The sequence below is a fragment of the Lissotriton helveticus genome, chromosome 4_1, assembly GCF_964261635.1.
Source record: "Lissotriton helveticus chromosome 4_1, aLisHel1.1, whole genome shotgun sequence".
Lineage (NCBI taxonomy): Eukaryota > Metazoa > Chordata > Amphibia > Caudata > Salamandridae > Lissotriton > Lissotriton helveticus.
This window is the reverse complement of record NC_136063.1, coordinates 979,569,736-979,589,848: the sequence shown is the minus strand read 5'-3', so window position 1 is coordinate 979,589,848 and position 20,113 is coordinate 979,569,736. Positions and strand designations below refer to the sequence as shown.

Genomic DNA, 20,113 nt, shown 5'->3' with positions numbered 1-20,113 from the left:
TCCCAAAATCACCCCTGTGGGCCGCTATTTTAAATTTTTTGGGTGATTGGTGCGTGCAGTGAATGGGTGTATGCATGCGTGCTTGTGAATGTATGGGCGTGTGTGTGTGCATATAGATGGGTGAGTGTGAGTATATGTGTGCATGTGGCCTGCTCTCCCCACCCCGTCCTGCTCAACTTACTGGCCGCCACTGTATAAATAAATGGTTTATTTATGAAGTAATAATGTATATATATATATATATATATATATATATATATATATATATATATATATATATATCTCATACATATATATATCATACATAAATAATGTACATTAAGAGGACAGGGAGAGTTAAGGCTTTCTGCAAAGAGAACGTGGTTCACAACGTCACCATGTGTTATTGGTTCTCTCCTTCATAATGGTTGTTGCATGCTCACTCATAGATTTGTGGGTCTTACTTCGATGACTCACGCACACTTACACACCTGCAATCTTTCTTATTCTGAATCAATGCTTTAGCTCAATAGCTTCGTCTTCAGAGTGCTCCTTTTAATGTTTGCTGAACTATACCGGGACTCCACTCGGTCTCTGCATGTGTTTTTTGGGCATTAATCAAATTGGGGCACATATAAATGGACCGCGTCAGGACCCTAACACCAAGAGGCAGAAATATGCTGTGCGACTTGGTATCGGCTGTGGTCAGTGACTGAAGAATGAGGATGATTATGTGACGTGAGGTCTCACTAACCATACGCGGTGCCACGCATGAGTGCACTTGGGTGGGTCTAGATACAGCAGTCCCAATTAGTATAGGGAATTTTGGCCTTCTATATGGGGAATGACAGCAAGAGTGCGGGCCCAAAAATAAGTGCTGGTAGTGGTCACCGATACTATTAAAGTACTGGCTGTTCCCAGTGGTAAAGACGGTGGTCATGGGCTGTTCTGGAGTTGCATATATATATATAGTGCCTACCACGTCTAAAATGCAGTCTTCACACACAGACTTGTAGGTTTGTAGCTATACACAAACATTTTGCAGGAAGAGTCACACCCACTTTGCAAACAATGGTAAAACTACTCCAGTGGAAAGTAGGAGAAAGTGCAATTCCAGATTAAAAAGGGGCAGAGAACAGTTGCATATTCCATGAGGTTGCTTAAATAGAGCTTTCTCAATATAGAAAAATATTCTCCCTCATGTGAAACGTATTTCTTCGTGATTAACTCGTGGAATTTTCACCGTTTGGAAAATCTGCATGAGTAAACATTGTCCGGTATAGTACTTCTGGAAATCTACAGGCTAGTATAAATTCCTACTAATGTAGGCTAATGTAAATGTAATGTAATTTGTACTTGTAAAGCGCACTAATACCCCAACTGCGGTGTCCTGGTGCTGTAACGCATACCGCTGTGGAACCCTTTCTGGCTTTTCCCTGTGAAATGTCCACTCCTGGGTACCCCCAAGGTGAAGCCAGGCATCCCAGCGCTGTTGGGGCCGTTGTGGAGATTAAGCAAGCTATTGCCCAGAGTTGCAGAGTGGGACCCATGATTAGAATAGGGACTGAGGCGAGAATTATCGGGTCCGAGGAAATTGAGCCCAAGACCCGCCGAGGCGGGAATTGAACCTTGGTCTCGGGCCAGACCTCTGCATCAGGGTCTGCCGCTCTAACCATTGAGCCACACTTCTCCACAAATGCCCCTGGGGGTTCTTTGAGAACATATTTCCGACTTTTACTAGCCTTGCTTTGCAAACGTGTCACAAGTTGTCATTGATAACACTTATATTAGTGCTTTTCTATTGAAGTAGGTCAGATACATCTTAGATAAACAAACGTAATCGACTGCAGTTCTTTATATGGGACCAATTCACAAGGTTTTTGCTGTGACTTACCCTTCTAGTACCACAGAACCCAAGAGGAAACCATGAGAATATTATATCTACTGATAGCAACATCTTTGTCAATTGAGCCCGTTGTATTTATCATTCATCTTGAAAGGGTCTAATTCTGTAACTCTAGTGTCACTGTTGGACAAGTTAAGTTCAGCCCTAGGATACAAATTTTAAGAGTACAGGACGTTATAAAACACCCATGGTCTAATAGATTATTTACAAGCAGCCATCTCGACCTGTTACTGGCAGAGTCCATAAAGATGCCTCTATAGTATGCCTGCAACATGTTTGCGGTTATTTGTTTAAGTTTTTAGACATATCACAAGTAAGGTATAACCAAGGTCTGAGCACAAATGTTCAAAACAGGCTCTGCTCCCTTCCTGTCTCGTTCTTCCCAACTCTTTTTTTCAAGGTGAATGGCCTTCTGACATTAACCTTGGGAAGGCTGTTGCCTCTGTCTCCAGTCTAACAGCTCAGCCCCTATCCCCAAGGGAATTGCCTGGTGGAACAAGTGGTCAATCCGGCCCTAGATAAGAGGGATTTTTTAGGTCCATCATGGTTCTTTGTACTTGAAATTCATGTAGCATGCTGCAGTACAAAAGATAACTCGTATGCACGAATTTTCACTGATATACTAGCTGAACACATTATTTGCTAATAAACTTTAGTTAATATCCTGTGTTTCTTCAATGGTCATAATCATAACACTGGTACCAGGCTGGTCAAGGTAACATATCCCAAACTGCTGATACTATCCGAATCCTGGAAGATGACTTCCACTTGTAAATATTTCTGAATTAAAGAAGCCACTTCTTAATATCACCATTTGGTACAGCTTCCAGTCATTTTGATCTGATTGAAAAAGTGAGAACGAAATTATTTCCACGCAGGACCAAGCATTTTCCCTTCACGCATAACAGTTTTTACCAAAAGTTGGTGAAGCATAACTTGCTGACACCCAGAGATAGATGCTGCATTGTAGTTACAAAATGGATATTTACAAGTAGCCACAGCCCGTGCAGGTAAGAGCGGTGGGGCCAGGTTTAGGGAGGGGGGGGATTCAACAGACTACCACGAGGGGAAATTAAATAAATAAATAAATATTTTTCCCTTGTCGTCCTATGAGCCATTTGCAGGAACAATATTGAGTTTTTTAAAAATTTTACATTACTAGCAAAAACTGGTTAATTGGCGCATCAACTTGATCATCGATTTTCTTCCAAGTACATTGAACCGTCATCCCACTGCATTATGTGTCGTTTCTACCCAGACATGACAAAAAGTAAAAACAATCCATGTAGCGGGTATACTTGTTCTCTGCTTCGCAATATTCAAAAGAAATAAATGAATCTATATCTTCGTAAAATCCACTAGTCCAAAGTTTAGGTTATTTAATACATTTTTTCTCTTTTTACACAGCTCAGAAATATGTGCCCAGAGCAATCTTGGTGGACTTGGAACCAGGCACCATGGACAGCGTGCGGTCTGGCCCCTTCGGGCAGCTCTTCCGGCCTGACAATTTCATATTTGGTATGTTGCCATAGCTGCAGATTTGATTTCTGTTATCACCCTGATTATCTTGATTGTACAGGCCACTAGCTTAAATGAGCTCTGGGGGGTTCTGTTGTCAAACTACAATGTATATTCCATTTTGGTTTCTCCGAGGTAGGGGAATATTCCTTTTTACTAGACTGTATTTCTGATAAATGACAGAACTGAGTGGTGGAGGGCGAATGTCTGCATTACAATCGCTAATAATTGCCTTTGCCCTTTAAGACGATCCATTTAGCAGAAGTAAGGTATAGCAGGGACAGGCTGGGCTTAGGGGTACTTCCCAAGATGGTGAACTGACGCAATGCGTACTGAGTCAACTGGCGCCTATTTTGCATGTATTCCTTGATTGTGCATTAATATTATAATCTTTAGTGATGAAGTACAATATGAATGACCTTATAGACTTCCCCTCCTAATCTTTGCTAGAAGACGGTCACTTACGTGTTAATTGTAACTAGTACAGAGGGTATTTCTGTCGTAAATCACCTGTGGTGGTAAGAGTTACAACACCGAGATTGTAGTGGTCTTCACGAAGGAGCAGAGCTGCTAGAAAAAGCCATTAAAGGCCAGTATTTCCCACAGGCTATGATTGTGTGCAAGCTTGGACGCCCTGGAGCGTGGCTGAGGAAGTAGGAGTGGGGGTAGACAGGGTCTGCAGAGGCTGCCAGATTTTAACATGCTAAGTGAGCACAGATAATGACATTCGTTTTGAATGCGTTTTATTTTTCTGGCTCAGTTGTGATGGTCTGTATGCCAGAAGAAACAGTGACAGGCTTTCTATGCTGCCAGAGTATTTTACATCTGTGTCATTAGGTCTCGCCCTGGAATTAGCATCCAAAGGATGCTTCCAGGGTTGGAGACGTATAGTCAGCTGTCTCGAGGGAAGGACGGACGAGAAGGTGCACGAGCGCAGATTGCACCTCGTGGGCGCGCAAGGCGCCGTGCCCCTCTCCTGCCTCGGAAGCAAGCACCAACACGCATGCGCATACCCAGAGACACACACACACACACACGAGCACCCATGCACGCACCCATACATACAGAGAACCCACCCTTGCCGTCGCATACACACACATGCGCGCACACACACTGCATACACACACGCTCCCCTCTTACCTCACCAGAGACACACACACGAGCGCACATACACACACGCACGCATACAGAGAACCCGCCGTCGCATACACACACTGCATACACACACACTCTCCCCCCCCCTTACCTCACCTCACCAGGCTCTCTTCTTGTCCTGTTTTCATGTGGGCTCCTTCTGCCCGGCTCCCGATGGATGGGCGGGCGGGCGGGTGCCGGAGAAGCGACCAAGAACACTCTGCGCCTGCGCGGAAGTGCACACGCCCGCCTGACGTCACTTGTTTTGCTTGTTTCAAGAGCAGCAGCTGAAGCTATGCATTTTGTAGAATTCACTGGGGATATGCGAGTGTGTCATTTCTACCTATGCACTTTTCAACTCACACACCACCTCGTTAACCACGGATCCTCTCTGTAGTTCTAAAAACACCATATCCGCCATGTTACTGATAGGGCAGTGCTGGGTAGGGCAGTGCTGGGCGGGGCTGCCCTGTCCACTCCTCCATCTGCCAGATTCCGATCCGGTGCCGGCTTGTTCGGGCTCTGCTCAGCCAGAGGGTACCGGCTCGCCCAGGCTTCCCCTCGGCTTGTGTGTGTGGTGAACACACTGCCTGTTTATCCCCACGACGGCAGGCCTCCTGCAAACACTGCTCCCAGCCCGGGAGAGGTTTTAGTGTGCGGCTGGCAGCATCCACTGAAGAACAGGGAGGGAAAGCAAAGTTAATGCATGGTTTAAGCTCTGGTGGCAGGGATCGGAGAATGTATCCGACCTTTGTAAATGCAATTCACGGCTACCCAACTCCAGGCACGGACATGTGGGTTGTAATACTTAGTGAATATTCACAGCTTGATTGCCAAGCATCGACTACTGAAATTAGTTTTAAAAAAATACGTTCACTATTAACGGCATTGGAGGTCAACAAAGATCAACACAAGTTAATGGGGAAATCACAAAATCCCGAATTCCTTATAAAAGTCAGGTATAGTCCCCACTCCTTTCCCACAAACGGAGTCCTCGCTTCAGGTCTGTGGGACACTGACTGACAGTCACCATCCCCTTTGCAGAAACGTTAGACCACTGCATAGCTCTGCCCTGAAGCTGGGGCTTGCATTTGGTCAGGTGAAATCACAGTATTCATTGTGTGAGAATAGTGGCACCGAGAGGGCCCAGCACTGCTCAGTGTGTCAGTGCCTGCTGCACTGTGGCATTTGTATCGCACCTCATACCCCTACCAAAGTCCTAAGGCACTCGGGTGGTGACTAAGACTAGTCCCCCATCGTGCTTGTTTGGTAGTGTGTGGCTTGTATTATGTGGCCTGCATTGGTGTTGTGAGTTAAGGCAAGTAATGTGGTTTTGCGTGCACACTGCATGAAGCGTAGAAGAATCCCTTGTAGTGTATACTTGTCAAATCTGCATATGGGGCCAATCTTTGTATTGGGGTTTGCGGGGATGTGTAGAGAGGCCACAGAGAAATGTTTGGGGGCCTGCTTCAGTGCTGGGGAAGTAGTCAGCCTGTTATGGCCAGTTGTAGCTGTGCTTAGGACATTAGAGTGTATAACGACCTCACCTCTATCACAGTTTTCTTTATATAACTTGTCCCTGTGGTTTAACAGAACGTAATTGGATTAACAATAGCGGCCAGGATAGTGCAGTAATTATACATAGTTTTTGATTGGAAAAAAGGACCATTTTCCAATCTACTCATAACATTTAGATTTAATGCAAGCTTCCAATGTACTCTTGCTTTACAATTACATTTCACAAACATGCTGCGTTTTAACGGAGTCAGGTACACAGAGTGGATCACACAGAACACAAAAAGGTAGGGTGCCGGCAGAAAAAAAAAGAAAATAGTAAAGAAACCCCGGATTGGATCAGTCAACTCCTACTGTATTCCGCGTGCGATCGATTAGAACAGGAAGGCCATCCTTAAAGGAAGAGGATGCTTCACACACATAATAGTGTCATGCTTCATTATAAGCATCCTCTCCCCGCCCTGGTAAGATGGTACTACCAGGGCAGACTCAACCTCTGCAAAGACTTGGCAGTAGGAGGGAGCTCTTTCATAAAACTACTGGACAGGAACAGGATCCAGATAATCTAAAAATACCTTGGGGTTACTCGGTGATCACCTTTATTATTGAGGACTCTAGGTATATTAAAAACACTTCTCTCAACGGGTACCAGAGAGTGCAATGACTCAGGGCTGTCTCTTATTTGCAAACATGTTTCTGATCTCAATAATTAGCCTATTAAGCCTGGGGCATTAATCGGGGCTAATGGTTCCCAATAGTATTAGCCTAAGTGTCTAGTAGACTCTAGGTGGTGATGCAGGTACATAAACCACTATATGCACCCCGGTGAGTCCTTTTTTCTCCTGGATTCGTGTGCGCGAACGCGCACGTCGCGTCCCGCACCGTACACATCGCAGACAGACACTCGCTCACACACACACGCACTCCAAGACACATACACACACACACCCCGCCCCCCCCGCGCGCGTACATGCTTCCCCCCCCCGCCCGCAGCTCAGCAACGCACTCACCGGCTCTCCTCAGCTGCAGGGCCCGGCAGCAGGACTCTTCTTCCCTCGTTAGGCACCGGGGCGCAGGGTAGGCTCCTGCCTGCTCCGGTGCACGGCTCCAATCGCGGCTCTTCCATGGGAGGCGGGGTAGGCTCCCGCCCTCCTACTTCCTGTTTCCTGTTGTCGCGCCGGCCTGCCTGACTTCCTGGTCGCAGGCCGGCAGAGTAACGAGGATGTTTTGCGGTATTTATTTATTTAATTATGCATTTTTATATAGCGCAGACTTTACCCGAAGGCGGTATTTATTTATTTATGTATTTATGCATTTTTATATAGCGCGGACTTTACCCGAAGGCGGTATTTATTTATTCATATATTTATGCATTTTTATATAGCGCGGACTTGACCCGAAGGCGGTATTTATTTATTCATGTATTTATGCATTTTTATAAAGCGCGGACTTTACCCGAAGGCTTCACAACAGGAACAGAAATGAAACATAATGAGAAACATTACAAAAGAACAGGTTGCAAAAACATACGTTACTTACATAAGGTAATAGTGACAATTGTGAGCAAACAAAATACATGAGGTAGTCAAAAGTGCACCAGAGGAAATGAAAGTGACAAGTGTGCAGTTATAAGAGAAAACAGAGTATGATTAGAGGTATAGTCCTGCAATAAGTGCTAGACACTCAGGCTCAAGAACAAGCGTTACATGGGCAAGGTGGCACTTGTGCAAGTATCAAAGGTAGCCCGGAATACAGTACCACTGTGATCACAAAATTCTTAAGCACCCTGCAACACTGGGGATTTACAGGAATCCAAACACCAGCGTAAAGTACTCGAACAACAATAACGTCTGTCTTATAAATGTCACAAAAAAATGTTAATATTTCACTTCTGTTCTTGGATTTTCGTGAAAATACAACACATATTGCATTGCAAATGCTATAGGTGTCACATTTGTGAAAGTTAAAACTATTGGCATTGTAAATGACAAAGCTATTACTTTAGCTATTACTATAGCTATGTTCACAACCAACACATAAATTAAAAAAATGTAATTCGCAATACCAATGGCTCAAACTTTCCTAATGCGAGACCTATTGCATTGCAAATGCTTGTTTTTCATGGTAGGGGATTTTTGATTGACTTTTCTTCATACTGAGATTCACTGGACCAAAGCAGCACTGGTTCTCTTCAGGCACAAATCTATTTGCCTGCTGTTTCTAATGTGGCACGCAATTTCCTCAGAAGAGTGTTCCCTTGGAGGAAACGTGTGTGTTTGCGCAGTGTGGCAGACTGTGAAGTGTGTTTCAGTAGTTCCCCTTCAGAGCTGTCTCTAAAACATACCCTACGTCCAATATCTTTGAAAGAATGTGCTGTGAAATAACCAGTTTGGTCTCAATTTTCCCAAAACATTCAAAATGTGCCAGCCAAGGACGCAGAGGTAGTTTATTGGCCCAGATCGTCTTAAAAGAAAAATATGAGCCTTCACAAAACACCATATCTGCATACTGGCTACCTTTCAGTCTAAGAAGGAGATTGACCCAACCAGGGGTCTTTCCAGCCATAAACGTCCCATAATCAATACACCAAAGGGCGCTGGTGGTTGTTGCTTATTGCTGGGTTTATATGCAGCAATTTGTGCAGATGGTTGGCTATGGCACTCGTATTCTTCCACTACCCTACACGTTCTGTTTTTTGATCTCACTCATTTGTAGCATAACATTCAAAGACCAGTGCCTTCTTAACTGTCGAACAAATAGTACGCTACTGCAAGTGTCCTCTCCTTTTGGTGCGAGCCATGAAAAATGAAACAAAGCTGTCCGGGCAAAGAAAATCAAATATTGGGAGAAGTGAATAGTTGTCGAAGCTTTTTGTCGCGGAAACGACCTGCAACATTGCCAAGATGGACCAGAATGAAGGCGGGGGGGGTGGTACTGGGTCGTGTTTCACTTGATCACTTGATACCCACATATGAAGGCTATTGGCGAGTGCCACTCACTCAAATGTCTCTTGTGCACACTACAAAGTACACCATGGAGCAGTAGGTCAGTCCACTCTAGTCATTTACTGACTTCACTGTGAGGGATGGCGTCCTGCTTTATTTTATTTTTTTAAAGGGGCACATCATCTCACAAAGTAGTTGCCCTTCTGTGCCAGGTACAGCGACAGCAATGTGTGCTTTCTGGAGACCACATGGATTTTGCATGCTCCCTAGCCGATTATATCACACATTTAATGTCATCTCTCACCGCTTTCTTCATGATGGGTGATTTCAACTTTTGGGCAGACAAGTGTTTTAACTGTGCTGAATTAATTGTTAGCTGCCCAGTAAAGCTATAGCCATGCAGTTCACTGCCATTTATATGCAAGCTGTGGTTCTGTTGCATTTAATAATAGACTTGAGTAACCTTATGTTTTCCCTTTTCCACCTGCAGGGCAAACTGGTGCAGGAAATAACTGGGCGAAAGGTCATTATACGGAAGGCGCAGAGCTTGTCGATTCAATCATAGACGTGATAAGAAAAGAATGTGAACATTGCGACTGTCTGCAGGGATTCCAGCTCACTCATTCGCTTGGAGGTGGAACTGGTTCCGGTATGGGAACGCTGCTCATCAGCAAAATCAGAGAGGAGTACCCTGATAGGATAATGAATACCTTCAGTGTCATGCCATCTCCCAAGGTCTCAGACACAGTAGTGGAACCTTACAATGCCACCCTGTCTGTTCACCAGTTGGTGGAAAACACTGATGAAACATACTGCATTGATAATGAAGCGCTATATGATATTTGCTTCCGTACTTTAAAGCTTACAACCCCAACCTACGGAGATCTGAACCACTTGGTGTCTGCAACGATGAGTGGGGTCACCACGTCGTTGCGATTCCCTGGCCAACTCAATGCTGATCTTCGAAAATTAGCAGTAAATATGGTTCCATTCCCACGCCTTCACTTCTTCATGCCTGGCTTTGCACCTCTGACAGCTCGAGGAAGCCAGCAGTATCAGGCACTTACTGTTCCAGAGCTCACCCAACAGATGTTTGATGCCAAAAACATGATGGCGGCCTGTGACCCAAGGCATGGACGTTACCTAACAGTGGCCACAGTGTTCCGTGGACCCATGTCAATGAAAGAGGTAGATGAGCAGATGCTTGCCATTCAAAACAAGAACAGCAGCTATTTTGTGGAATGGATCCCGAACAACGTCAAAGTAGCAGTATGTGACATCGCACCGCGTGGCCTCAAGATGGCCGGCACCTTCATTGGAAACAGCACAGCCATACAAGAGCTCTTCAAGAGGATATCGGAGCAGTTCTCTGCTATGTTTAGAAGGAAGGCCTTTCTCCACTGGTTCACCGGGGAAGGGATGGATGAGATGGAGTTCACAGAAGCTGAAAGCAACATGAACGATTTAGTTTCGGAATACCAGCAGTACCAGGAAGCAACTGCCAATGATGGGGAAGAACAGTTTGAAGAAGATGAAGAAGAAATTGCTGAATAAAGAGCACCCTTTCTATAAAGGAACTATACAAGGCCATCTTTATGAACAAAAATAGAATTGAAAAATTGTGATGTTTTGATGAACTCAATCAAAGAATGCCGTTGGATAAGTAATTTGATTCAAAGCAGAACACTGTGTTTTAGTCAAACTGTGAAGGGCAATACAAGGCGTTGAGCGATTTAAAGCAATATGTGCAGTAGTGAATTTTTGAGAAGCTACTTTATTCATAATAAAAAAAAATCTAATGGTGTGCCTCTTTTTTTGGAAGGCATCCTTTCAAACACTGGTAGTTACAGGCGGCAAATTGCAATCAAAAGTGGGTTAATCATATACTGTTTAAGAATGAATCCAGAGGCAATCTGGATTTTTAAAAACTGCTCTGCACAAACCTAAAAAAATCGAATCCATTTTTTCTCATAGGGGCAAGAAAACATATGTTAGATTGCAGGCAAAACGTATATGGATGAAGAGTATCAGGAAGCAGCCTTTAACTTTAAAGGGAACTTTTAAGTATGAACGAAAATAGATGATGGTTTGGGAGAAGAAAATCAGATTTTGTCTCATCAAAGAGCATGGCTATAAAAGAAATGCCAATACTTCTTTATGGTATGCAATTCATAATATTGTTAAATGCACTGCGCCGTTAAATGGGATTTAGAATGGATCGATAAGTTATTTCTCATTAATTTCCCCCCACGCAGCAAGGAAAAAAGTCACACATTTTAACTCCCACCCTTACACATACGAACGTTGCCTGTCCAGCCATGTTTCACTGTGTGATGACCCTAAAATTAGTTTGGCTTCTAAACTCTTGTAATCTGTAAACAGACAAGCTTTTTTTTAAGCAATGGCATATCAGTCTTTAACCCCTTGGGCGCCGCCGCGATTCTGCGCCTGTGCGGCCGTTTTAATGAGTGGGCGGGTTCATGACGGCCCCCAGCCGTCATCAGCACACGCCCACCGTGATGCATGACGGACGGAGGCCGTCATCAGCATGGAAGGGGTAAAGACAGAACATTATAGCGTAGTACTGAAGTGCACAGTTGGAAGATCTCATTCTTTGGAGTTGGAGCATTCACTAGCACAACTCCTGCTACTCGAACTAGCAGAAGTAGCCCAGTCCATCATAAATAACCCAAAACAAGTGTAAATGCTAAAGAAATACATTTTAAAAAAGTAGTGCAAGTTGCCCATTCCGCTTAAGTTTCTTAACCAACCCATAATAAACATGTTTAATTAAGGAGCATCTTATTCACTCACCAAGAATGAGTGTACCTTCCTATCCAAAAACCAATTACTTTGGTAACCTGCAGAAAAAATTGAATTTATACAAACGCTCTCAATACTCAGGTAATTTTATACTCCTATCTTGTGCTGTGGGGTTTCTGCCAATGAGCATCGCCCTTGACATTAATTATGGCCGTATCAATCTGTGGCCTGGCGGTTAGAGATGGCCAGCACTTCAGCTTTCCTTTCAGGGACTCAAGGGCTCTACAAATGGGACGCAAGGTGTGCAACATCAAAATAATGTACTCTGTTTGCAGCTGGGCTGGTCCTCCATTCTCTACTCTCCTTTTATTCTATCGTGTTTATCTAAAAGTTGTAGTAACTAAATCCTGGCATATAAAGAAATCCCCTTTGTAGCAAAGCTTTTTTTCAACAGCTTGCTGCCTATTACCCACCCTCAAGGATTTCTTTTCACTGTCTCATGTATATGTTGGTAGCTAGTCTTCATTTCCTTGTCTATTGTTCCGATGTTCAAAGAAATCAATGTACGGGAATGAGAGGCGGGTAAAGAGGGTTCACTCAGCTTTCTATACCAATACAAAAGACAAAAAGGGGAGCGAAACCACACCATTCTCGCGACCGGAGTCTCTTAAAAATATTTATTTAGACCCTCAACAGCTCATTTCCATCAGCGGAATGGTATCTCCACTGATGCTACTAGTAGTCGGTAGCTTATCATAGGGTCCTTCCTCCACCAGGAGGAAGAGTCTCTAGGTGTAGAGCCATGGTGGGATCAGTGAAGTAAAATTATCTCCTATTCCAGGAGTGAGCTATTTCCTAAAACTGTGATGAGAGCAAGATTAAAAAAAACACAGTGAGATGTGTAAGGGATGAGTTATATTTCCTTCACATCTAGCAGTATGGACAACATGTTTTAGCCTACTTGCGCCTAGAAAGGTTGTAAGCTTTCTTCAGGATCGTGATGTGCCAGATCTCCAATGGTGCCAGATGGGTCAATCCCTACTGGAACTTAAGCCGCAAGTACATGGGAAGTGAATTGCTATTCCCCGAGAAATAAAAGAAAGAAAACAAGCGGAGGGATTTCTAGAAATTGCACACTTTAATGATTCCCATTTTATGAATCCCAATTGTGAATTTAAACATAGTTATGTGCCCCATGAAGCAAAAACAAAGTAAGTTATTCGTCCTCATGATTTTGACCAACAAGACACATTGTGTGCATTATGCACAGCGACAGGAGGTCAGTGTTTTTCGGATAGCTACTAATGCAAACAGCTATGTTCATAAACTTGACACTGATCTACACAATGTTATAGTTCGATTAGGGTTATCAGGATGATAGGTACATTAAAATACTTGACCGTGTATACACCTAGTTAGAGTCAGTTTTAGAAGCCTGCTGTGTGTCAAAAGTGCTGATTGTCTGGAGCGTGCTGTGTATGCTTAAATTTACGGAAAAGAGGTAATCACTCTCAATTTATGAGGGAACGGGAGTAAGTGAGAGCCAAAGCTAGCTCTGTTTTGGTTATAAGAGGATCCCATACCTTCTAAGAATGGTTAGTGTGCTCCATGCGGACAATCGGTCTTGAAAACACTGCAACTAAAATACTTCGAATGATAGTGACAGATACTTTGAAGCAGGCTGGTGGATGGTACACATAGCATCGTACTCAGTCAGAATTTGGGAGTACCCTGGAACGGGTTTGATATTTAAACAAACCATTCGTCAGTAATTGCTGCGTTTAGTTGATAACTGACATAGTACTAAAAGACAAAGTGAATAAACCATGAGTGTACCTTGGGGGGGGGGGGGATTGCTAGTGACCCATAGGACGTGGGGTGGAGGTGAGTCAGTAACCAGAGCAGCCTTAAAAAACAACTAGCATTGGCATAGCTAATAGGTCTCGCCTTTGGGACCTTATAAGTGTTTATCCATGATGTTGTTGCACAAAAGATATTGTGCTGCATAACTAAATACTTATAAGGTCCCAAAAGCAAGACCTATTGGCTATGCCAATGCTTGTTTCGAAACCCATCAACAGATACTACTTTGACTACATATACAAATATATGATGACACGTAAACTCGATTTTCATTTTAAATATATTGCAAATGAAGGAGAAACACTTTACACGTAACCAACGCTTTTATGCTCAGTGTTCAGACAGTTCGGTCAATTTAAAATTGTAAATAATTCACCAGGAATAATGTTGCTCGGACAGATCATCTACAACTGAGGGGAAAAAACATAAACCGACATTCCCTGCCATTTTTAAATGCCCGGCCATAGTATCACCATTGGCAGCCTTCCCCACCCCTCCAAGGTAACATGCATGCTAATAAATAAACACACAACATATTTCTTGTTTGGGTAAAGTTGCTGCAGGTTTTTTACATACACAGTTATGTAATCTGGTGGGTTATCTTACAGGCGATCCAAGGGCAGGCAACCAACTGGGCTGCCTGCCCGCCTGATAAGCAAGCAGCACTGGGGCGAACCCAATCTGTGCTGCCCCTTCTGGTGATCCTCTTCCCGATCTTACGGGCGATCCAAGGGCAGGCAACCAACTGGGCCGCCTGTCCGCCTGATGAGTCAAGCAGCACTGGGGGTGAACCCCATCTGTGCTGCCCCTTCTGGTGATCCTCTTCTCGGATCACGAGACACATGGTCCATTCTTACTCACGCCCCTTTCAGAGCGGAGCGTAGCATAGCAACCTCCTGGCTGTTCAGGCCTCCAACCGCCCAAAGGACTAACGGGACGGCAACACGGTTTTCCAGAAACCCCCCATGAGGCTCCTGGGCTTTGGCTCTGGCACCCCCTATGGACCTGCGCAGAGGTACCCTTCTGTACCCATTTGCTTCCAGATCACCCTGTAACTACGCCTGCAACAATAAAGACACCATTGCAACATTCTCTGCCTCCTGCCTGCCACGAACCACGCCGTGTAAGTGGTAGGGTGGGAGACGACGTGTCCGGCGCGCAAAAGAGGACGCCAAGCTGGTGGGGGAGGCCTATATAATCCTCTCCCAGTCCTAGCGCCCAGGAAGTGACGCTCCCTAGCACGCTACGACAAGGCTGAGAGGATTCCTCCATGAGTCCCTGACCCTAAGGGGGGGGTAGGGTGCTCCAATGATACTAGATGGCTGCCCTCTTTAGTGGCCCCCTGCGGGGGCCTCGATCAGCCGCATAGTATCACCATTGGCAGCCTTCCCCACCCCTCCAACGTAACAGGCATGCTAATAAATAAACACGCAACACATTTCTTGTTTGGGTAAAGTTGCTCCAGGTTTATTACATACACCATTATGTAATATGGTGGGTTATCTTACGGGCGATCCAAGGGCAGGCAACCAACTGGGCCGCCTGTCCGCCTGATGAGTCAAGCAGCACTGGGGGTGAACCCCATCTGTGCTGCCCCTTCTGGTGATCCTCTTCCCGGATCACGTGACACATGGTCCATTCTTACTCAGGCCCCTTTCAGGGCGGAGTGTAGCATAGTAAACCCCTGGTTGTTCAGGCCCCCAACCACCCGAAGGACTAACGGGACACCGACACAGCACCCCCTATGGTGCCGCGCAGAGGTACCCTTCTGTACCCATTTGCTTCCAGATCGCCCTGTAACTCGGCCACAGCTCAGGAGGTGGCCACCGTCGCTGCCAGAGCCCCCCACCAAAACAGCTATAGTCTTACCCGCAACCTCTCCTGTCTAGAACCTACTGCAAATCTAGATGCAAGAGAACCATCCCTACTGGTTATGGATGGCCCCATCTAGATCCCAATAACCCTTGACGTTAGCCTGGTCCAGCTAGTGTCTGATGAAACAAAAGCCCCTTATGGCCTGTGAAACTGTGCGAAGGACTATTCACCCCATGCGGGAAAGTTCCACTGCGTCACATGACTCAGCCCCGCGCCAACTCTGGGCGGGACGGTTTCAGACACCCTGGCTCACACTGCCCCATCTATTTGCTGCTCTTACCTAGCTGCTGTCCTTCCAGCACGGTGTGTGCCCACACACCTGTGTCCCACATCTATTGGACTACAGCCCACTTGTTGAGTAACCACTCCCATAACCTCCCTGCCTACATTGGCTGTTAGGGCGAGGAGGGTTGTCCTTAACCCCTTCCACGCTCATGACGAGCTGGGCTCGTCATGGTGTAGCCTCCTCGCACGCTCATGACGAGCCCAGCTCGTCATGAATAATGGAAAATGGGCAATCCCAGCACCGGGGGGGAAAACGCATAGCAGCCAAGTGGTTAACATTTGAACAGTCCATTAGCTTTCGAAATCATGACGCACAGGAAGGTTCACAACTGAATGTATGTGACAATGAGCAAGGGTGCCATCCTGCCCTTGCCATGCATCCCTTATTCCTTATGGGAATTTCGCCCGCTCAGCTCCCTCAGTGGTGGAACCCCCCTAGCCATACCAGCTTAGAGAATCTGTCTGATTTAATACAGTGCGCACTGTCTGCAATGTGGTGCCTAACACTAAGAATTGCTCAGTCCTACTTTACTCCTATCCTAGTATACTCCTAGATAGGGGAGTGGGGGTGTTCACCCCGCCCCTTGAGCTGTCCCAGCGGTGAAAATTACCTGCTCCGTTAAATTTACATTTTTGTTGAACACTGAACGTGCCAAATGTTCTTACAGCATGCTCGCCTTTTGTGCCCGACACCCTGTTTTCCCATTTATTGGAACAGCAGCACGCTATGTTGGTTGACAGCGTCCACACCCAGCCTGGCTAATATAGCTGACCGTGCGGGGGTTTTGAGCTTAACTGCAGCAGCAGGTCACCTACCCTTGGTTCTGGGATGCATTTACTTCGCCTTGTAGCCCAGACAATTGCACAGACCCTTCTGATTGCTAAACCCCGGTCAACACCTTATTGGTGTCAAATCTGGTTTGAACCATATATGTATTGTCCCACTATTGGCGATACCTTGCCCTTTCGTGTAGTGACAACTTACACAGCACACCCCGCTTGGTTAACTGCCGTCGGATCACAGATGCCAGTACCTGCTACCCATCTCTGAACCTGGCTGCTTAAACTTGGAAACGAGTCAGACTCCCAGATTCCCCGTACTCCGTTCAGCTGCAGTACACCTTCAGTGGATCTGCTGGGAGGTACCACAAACCGCGTTGGTCATGCGACCCTCAAGAAGCACTCGATTCTCACCTGTGTGTACCTCTAAAGGAGATTGGCTCCACCCAGCTGTAAGGCCAGAGACACCCATATATTAAACATATTCACTGGTTTCATCCACTTGGCACCTTTCTGGTTGCAGCTCTGTCTTCTGTGAAGCGTGCGTGCTCCTGGGGCATGCTGTCGCTGAATAAACGGTGTATGTTCCCCACTACCTGCTACACTTGGCACCTTTCTGGTTGCAGCTCTGTGTTTTGTGAAGCGTGCATGCCACCGCCGGGGTATGCTGTCACTGAATAAACGGTGTACGTTACCCACTCCCTGATACTGTGTATCGCTAACTGCCCTTGTTTGGGTTGGAGGAATGCTGGATGATTCCTAAGGACTGTGATACTAATACTCTACCCAGTTTGACCCCCAAAATTTTTGGACAACCCAAGGAGTAATCATGCCCTTTCCAGTCTCTGGTTCTAGCCCATAGAAGGGTAACCCGAGTGCAGACCAGTCTGTGTGAACGTAAGTCGAACCTTATGTGGCGATCGACCCAATACTAGATGCCATGTATCAAACTTATCAATATCGTTCCACTTAGTGAGGGCACTATGAGGACTTGTGGAATGGAATAGAGGTCTAAAGCATTAGTGCCGATTAAGGACCTCCAGGAAACCTCCGCATCATGCAGGAATAAGCCAATGGGGCCACTTACCCAAAAATCGTCCACAAACCAATAACCTCCATAATCCTGCAATCCAGACATACACCCGGGTGGCAAACAGGCGAATCTGGTAGCGGTGAAAGAACGTGCGAATTCCCTCCCTACCACCCAGGCATAATACTAAATTAGAACCGCAGGTTGATCTAAGCAAACAGAAGGACAGCCGTACACAGCCTTGCCACGTCCCAGAAGATCTATCTACGGTTTAAAGCCCACTGGGGGAGAACTACAGTTTCTGCCTACTTCGAAACCAACAAAACTAAAGAGAAGGTGGACCTCTCTGTAGTGCCGCACCTTGGCCCCCTGACATGCATTTATGCTGGGAGGGGAGGGGGGCAGAGAAACGATGACCAACTGCGTGGTCACTCGCGACACCTATTTGGTGATAGCCTGCTGACCCATCCGTCATCTGCACTGACGGGTGCTGTGCCGCCATGCTGGTTTCCCTAACCCAGCATATGTATCCCATACCGACTTTGCTAAGGTATCCCAGCGTGCCACTGACACTTTCTTGCAAGCAATATCAAACACTGAAGATGAGGGAGACATATCGGTATCAGTAATAACCCCCATTAGAGCAACGAGAAACTCTAAGATCACCATGGTTTAAGGCTGCTTTTGTGCGCATTACCGGGCTTAGAGGCGCCTTGAGTGATGTACACATGTTACATAAACCCTAGTGGCACAAGAACCTTGTCGGCCAAGCAGCGAAGTCTTAACTCAATGCAATAAAACAAAACCAATTGCACCAGCGCACAGCCCCCACAGTGCCCTCCAGGCACCAACGGGACCAGCCGAAGTTTGTACCGAGCATCCCCACTCCAAGGAAAGGCACCACAACCAAGCAATACGCTGCGCACGTCACTCACAAAGGCACCACTGTAAGGACCCCACCTTAACGGCCCCTACGTGAACCTTGAGTGCACCCTGTGAATGAAAAAGACTGCCCGTCGCCCATACACTGTTATTACATAAAGAACGAACACTGGTAGGCCTGGAGCGACACCCCGGAGTTTACCGCTGCCAGTCCGCGGTGACCTCAAACACCTCACCTATGTGCTATTAAAATTCAATCTTTTGCCCAAACACAGAGGTATAATCCTGTGACAACAAATGGCTATGAACAGAATGCTTTATCGCCCTAATGCAGGAACTAGGGCTGTTCCGCTTAGCAAGGACGCTGCGCCCCTATAATCCGGCAGCCAAAGCGTGCCTGTGAACCACCGAACATATCCTGTGACGCTGCATGTTCTGCGCTATCCCGTACCTGAGAAACGCAAGTGCCCCAGTTAAATTACATCTGCATGAGGGAAAACATACAAATGACACGTGAATAGAAGTTCAGCCACCAGAGCATAACGCGAACAGGCTTTTGGGAAAAACAAAACGGAACCAGTTCGAACCAGGCACCCGCGAACCTGTAAGCAGCACGCTGGCCAGGGCTGTTTTATGGCAGCAGGCACAGTTCCTCCGGGCCCATGTCCAGAAGCATGCTTCCGCCCTAAAGTTCAAGTTTTCAATTAGCTATCACGCTACCCCGGACGGGACTCCCAACGCCCGGCTCGCAGATCCCACCGAGGATCGGCTGGAACCGGACTGCATCATTTTGCAGCCACCATAGCTCTCCAAGCTCTTAAACCACACCTGGCCCTCTGCCATTGTGCAAAGGCTGCCAAATCCGTTTAAGGAACGCTCTCCAGACGTTCTGCCACGCCGCCCATCACCTCACAGAAGCCTCATCAGTCTCTCTGTGTACTTTTTAAGGTGTATTACACCACTTCCGAGGCTTCACACTCAGACACCATCGGTTCCCCACTTATCGGCGATTAGGCTTCCAAAATCACTCAGGCAATAGTATCAATAGCAGTCCTGAAGATAATCCCAGTTAATAATTGGAGATAGGGATCGAAACGTCACGTCGACTGTTTTAACAGTACTGCATTTTCCATTTGTACAATATGTGTTGCAGTAACTGTTGGTTCGCGCTTACACAAGATTGCATTGTATTGTAAGCCACCTGTTGCTCCACTTTGTTTGCCTGTCAATTTCTTTCCCCTTGTATTGTTTTCTCTCCCCTCTTACTTGGTACAGGCTTGTGCCCAGTTTTTTTGATCTGTGTCGTGTCTCACGCATTCTTGTATCTTCGCTTAATCTTGGAAATAAATATTCCTTTGTCCGGCTGGACATTGGAGATCAAGAGACATAGTTCTTATTTAAGTCTATGCTTATTTTTCATAACTACATTGAAAAGTTTAGGACCTTTGTTATTTATAAAATTCGCCCTAAAGTTCAGCATCTTACCCTGGTCGTCAACTCTTCTTTACTAGTGATGACTACATTAGACCTAATTTATGTGCTGTATGACCACACGGAGTGCCACGCACCCTCCTCTAACTCCGCGACCGACACAGTGAGGCATCCCCCTTAGAAGGCAGCTCTGCCCTCTGTCTTGGT

The 20,113-nt window shown here is 46.0% G+C and overlaps 1 protein-coding gene across 1 annotated transcript in view; it reads left to right on the top strand.

The window, feature by feature from the left end:
• The window catches only part of TUBB6 (tubulin beta 6 class V), a 43,489-nt gene extending 32,886 nt beyond the window's left edge, over nt 1–10,603 (top strand). Inside the window, exons 3-4 of the mRNA XM_078687598.1 lie at nt 3,293–3,403; nt 9,488–10,603. Coding sequence (XP_078543724.1) covers nt 3,293–3,403; nt 9,488–10,551 — 1,175 coding nt within the window. The 3' untranslated portion in view covers nt 10,552–10,603. The remainder of the gene's footprint in view (nt 1–3,292; nt 3,404–9,487) is intronic.
• The last annotated feature ends 9,510 nt before the right edge of the window (nt 10,604–20,113 follow it).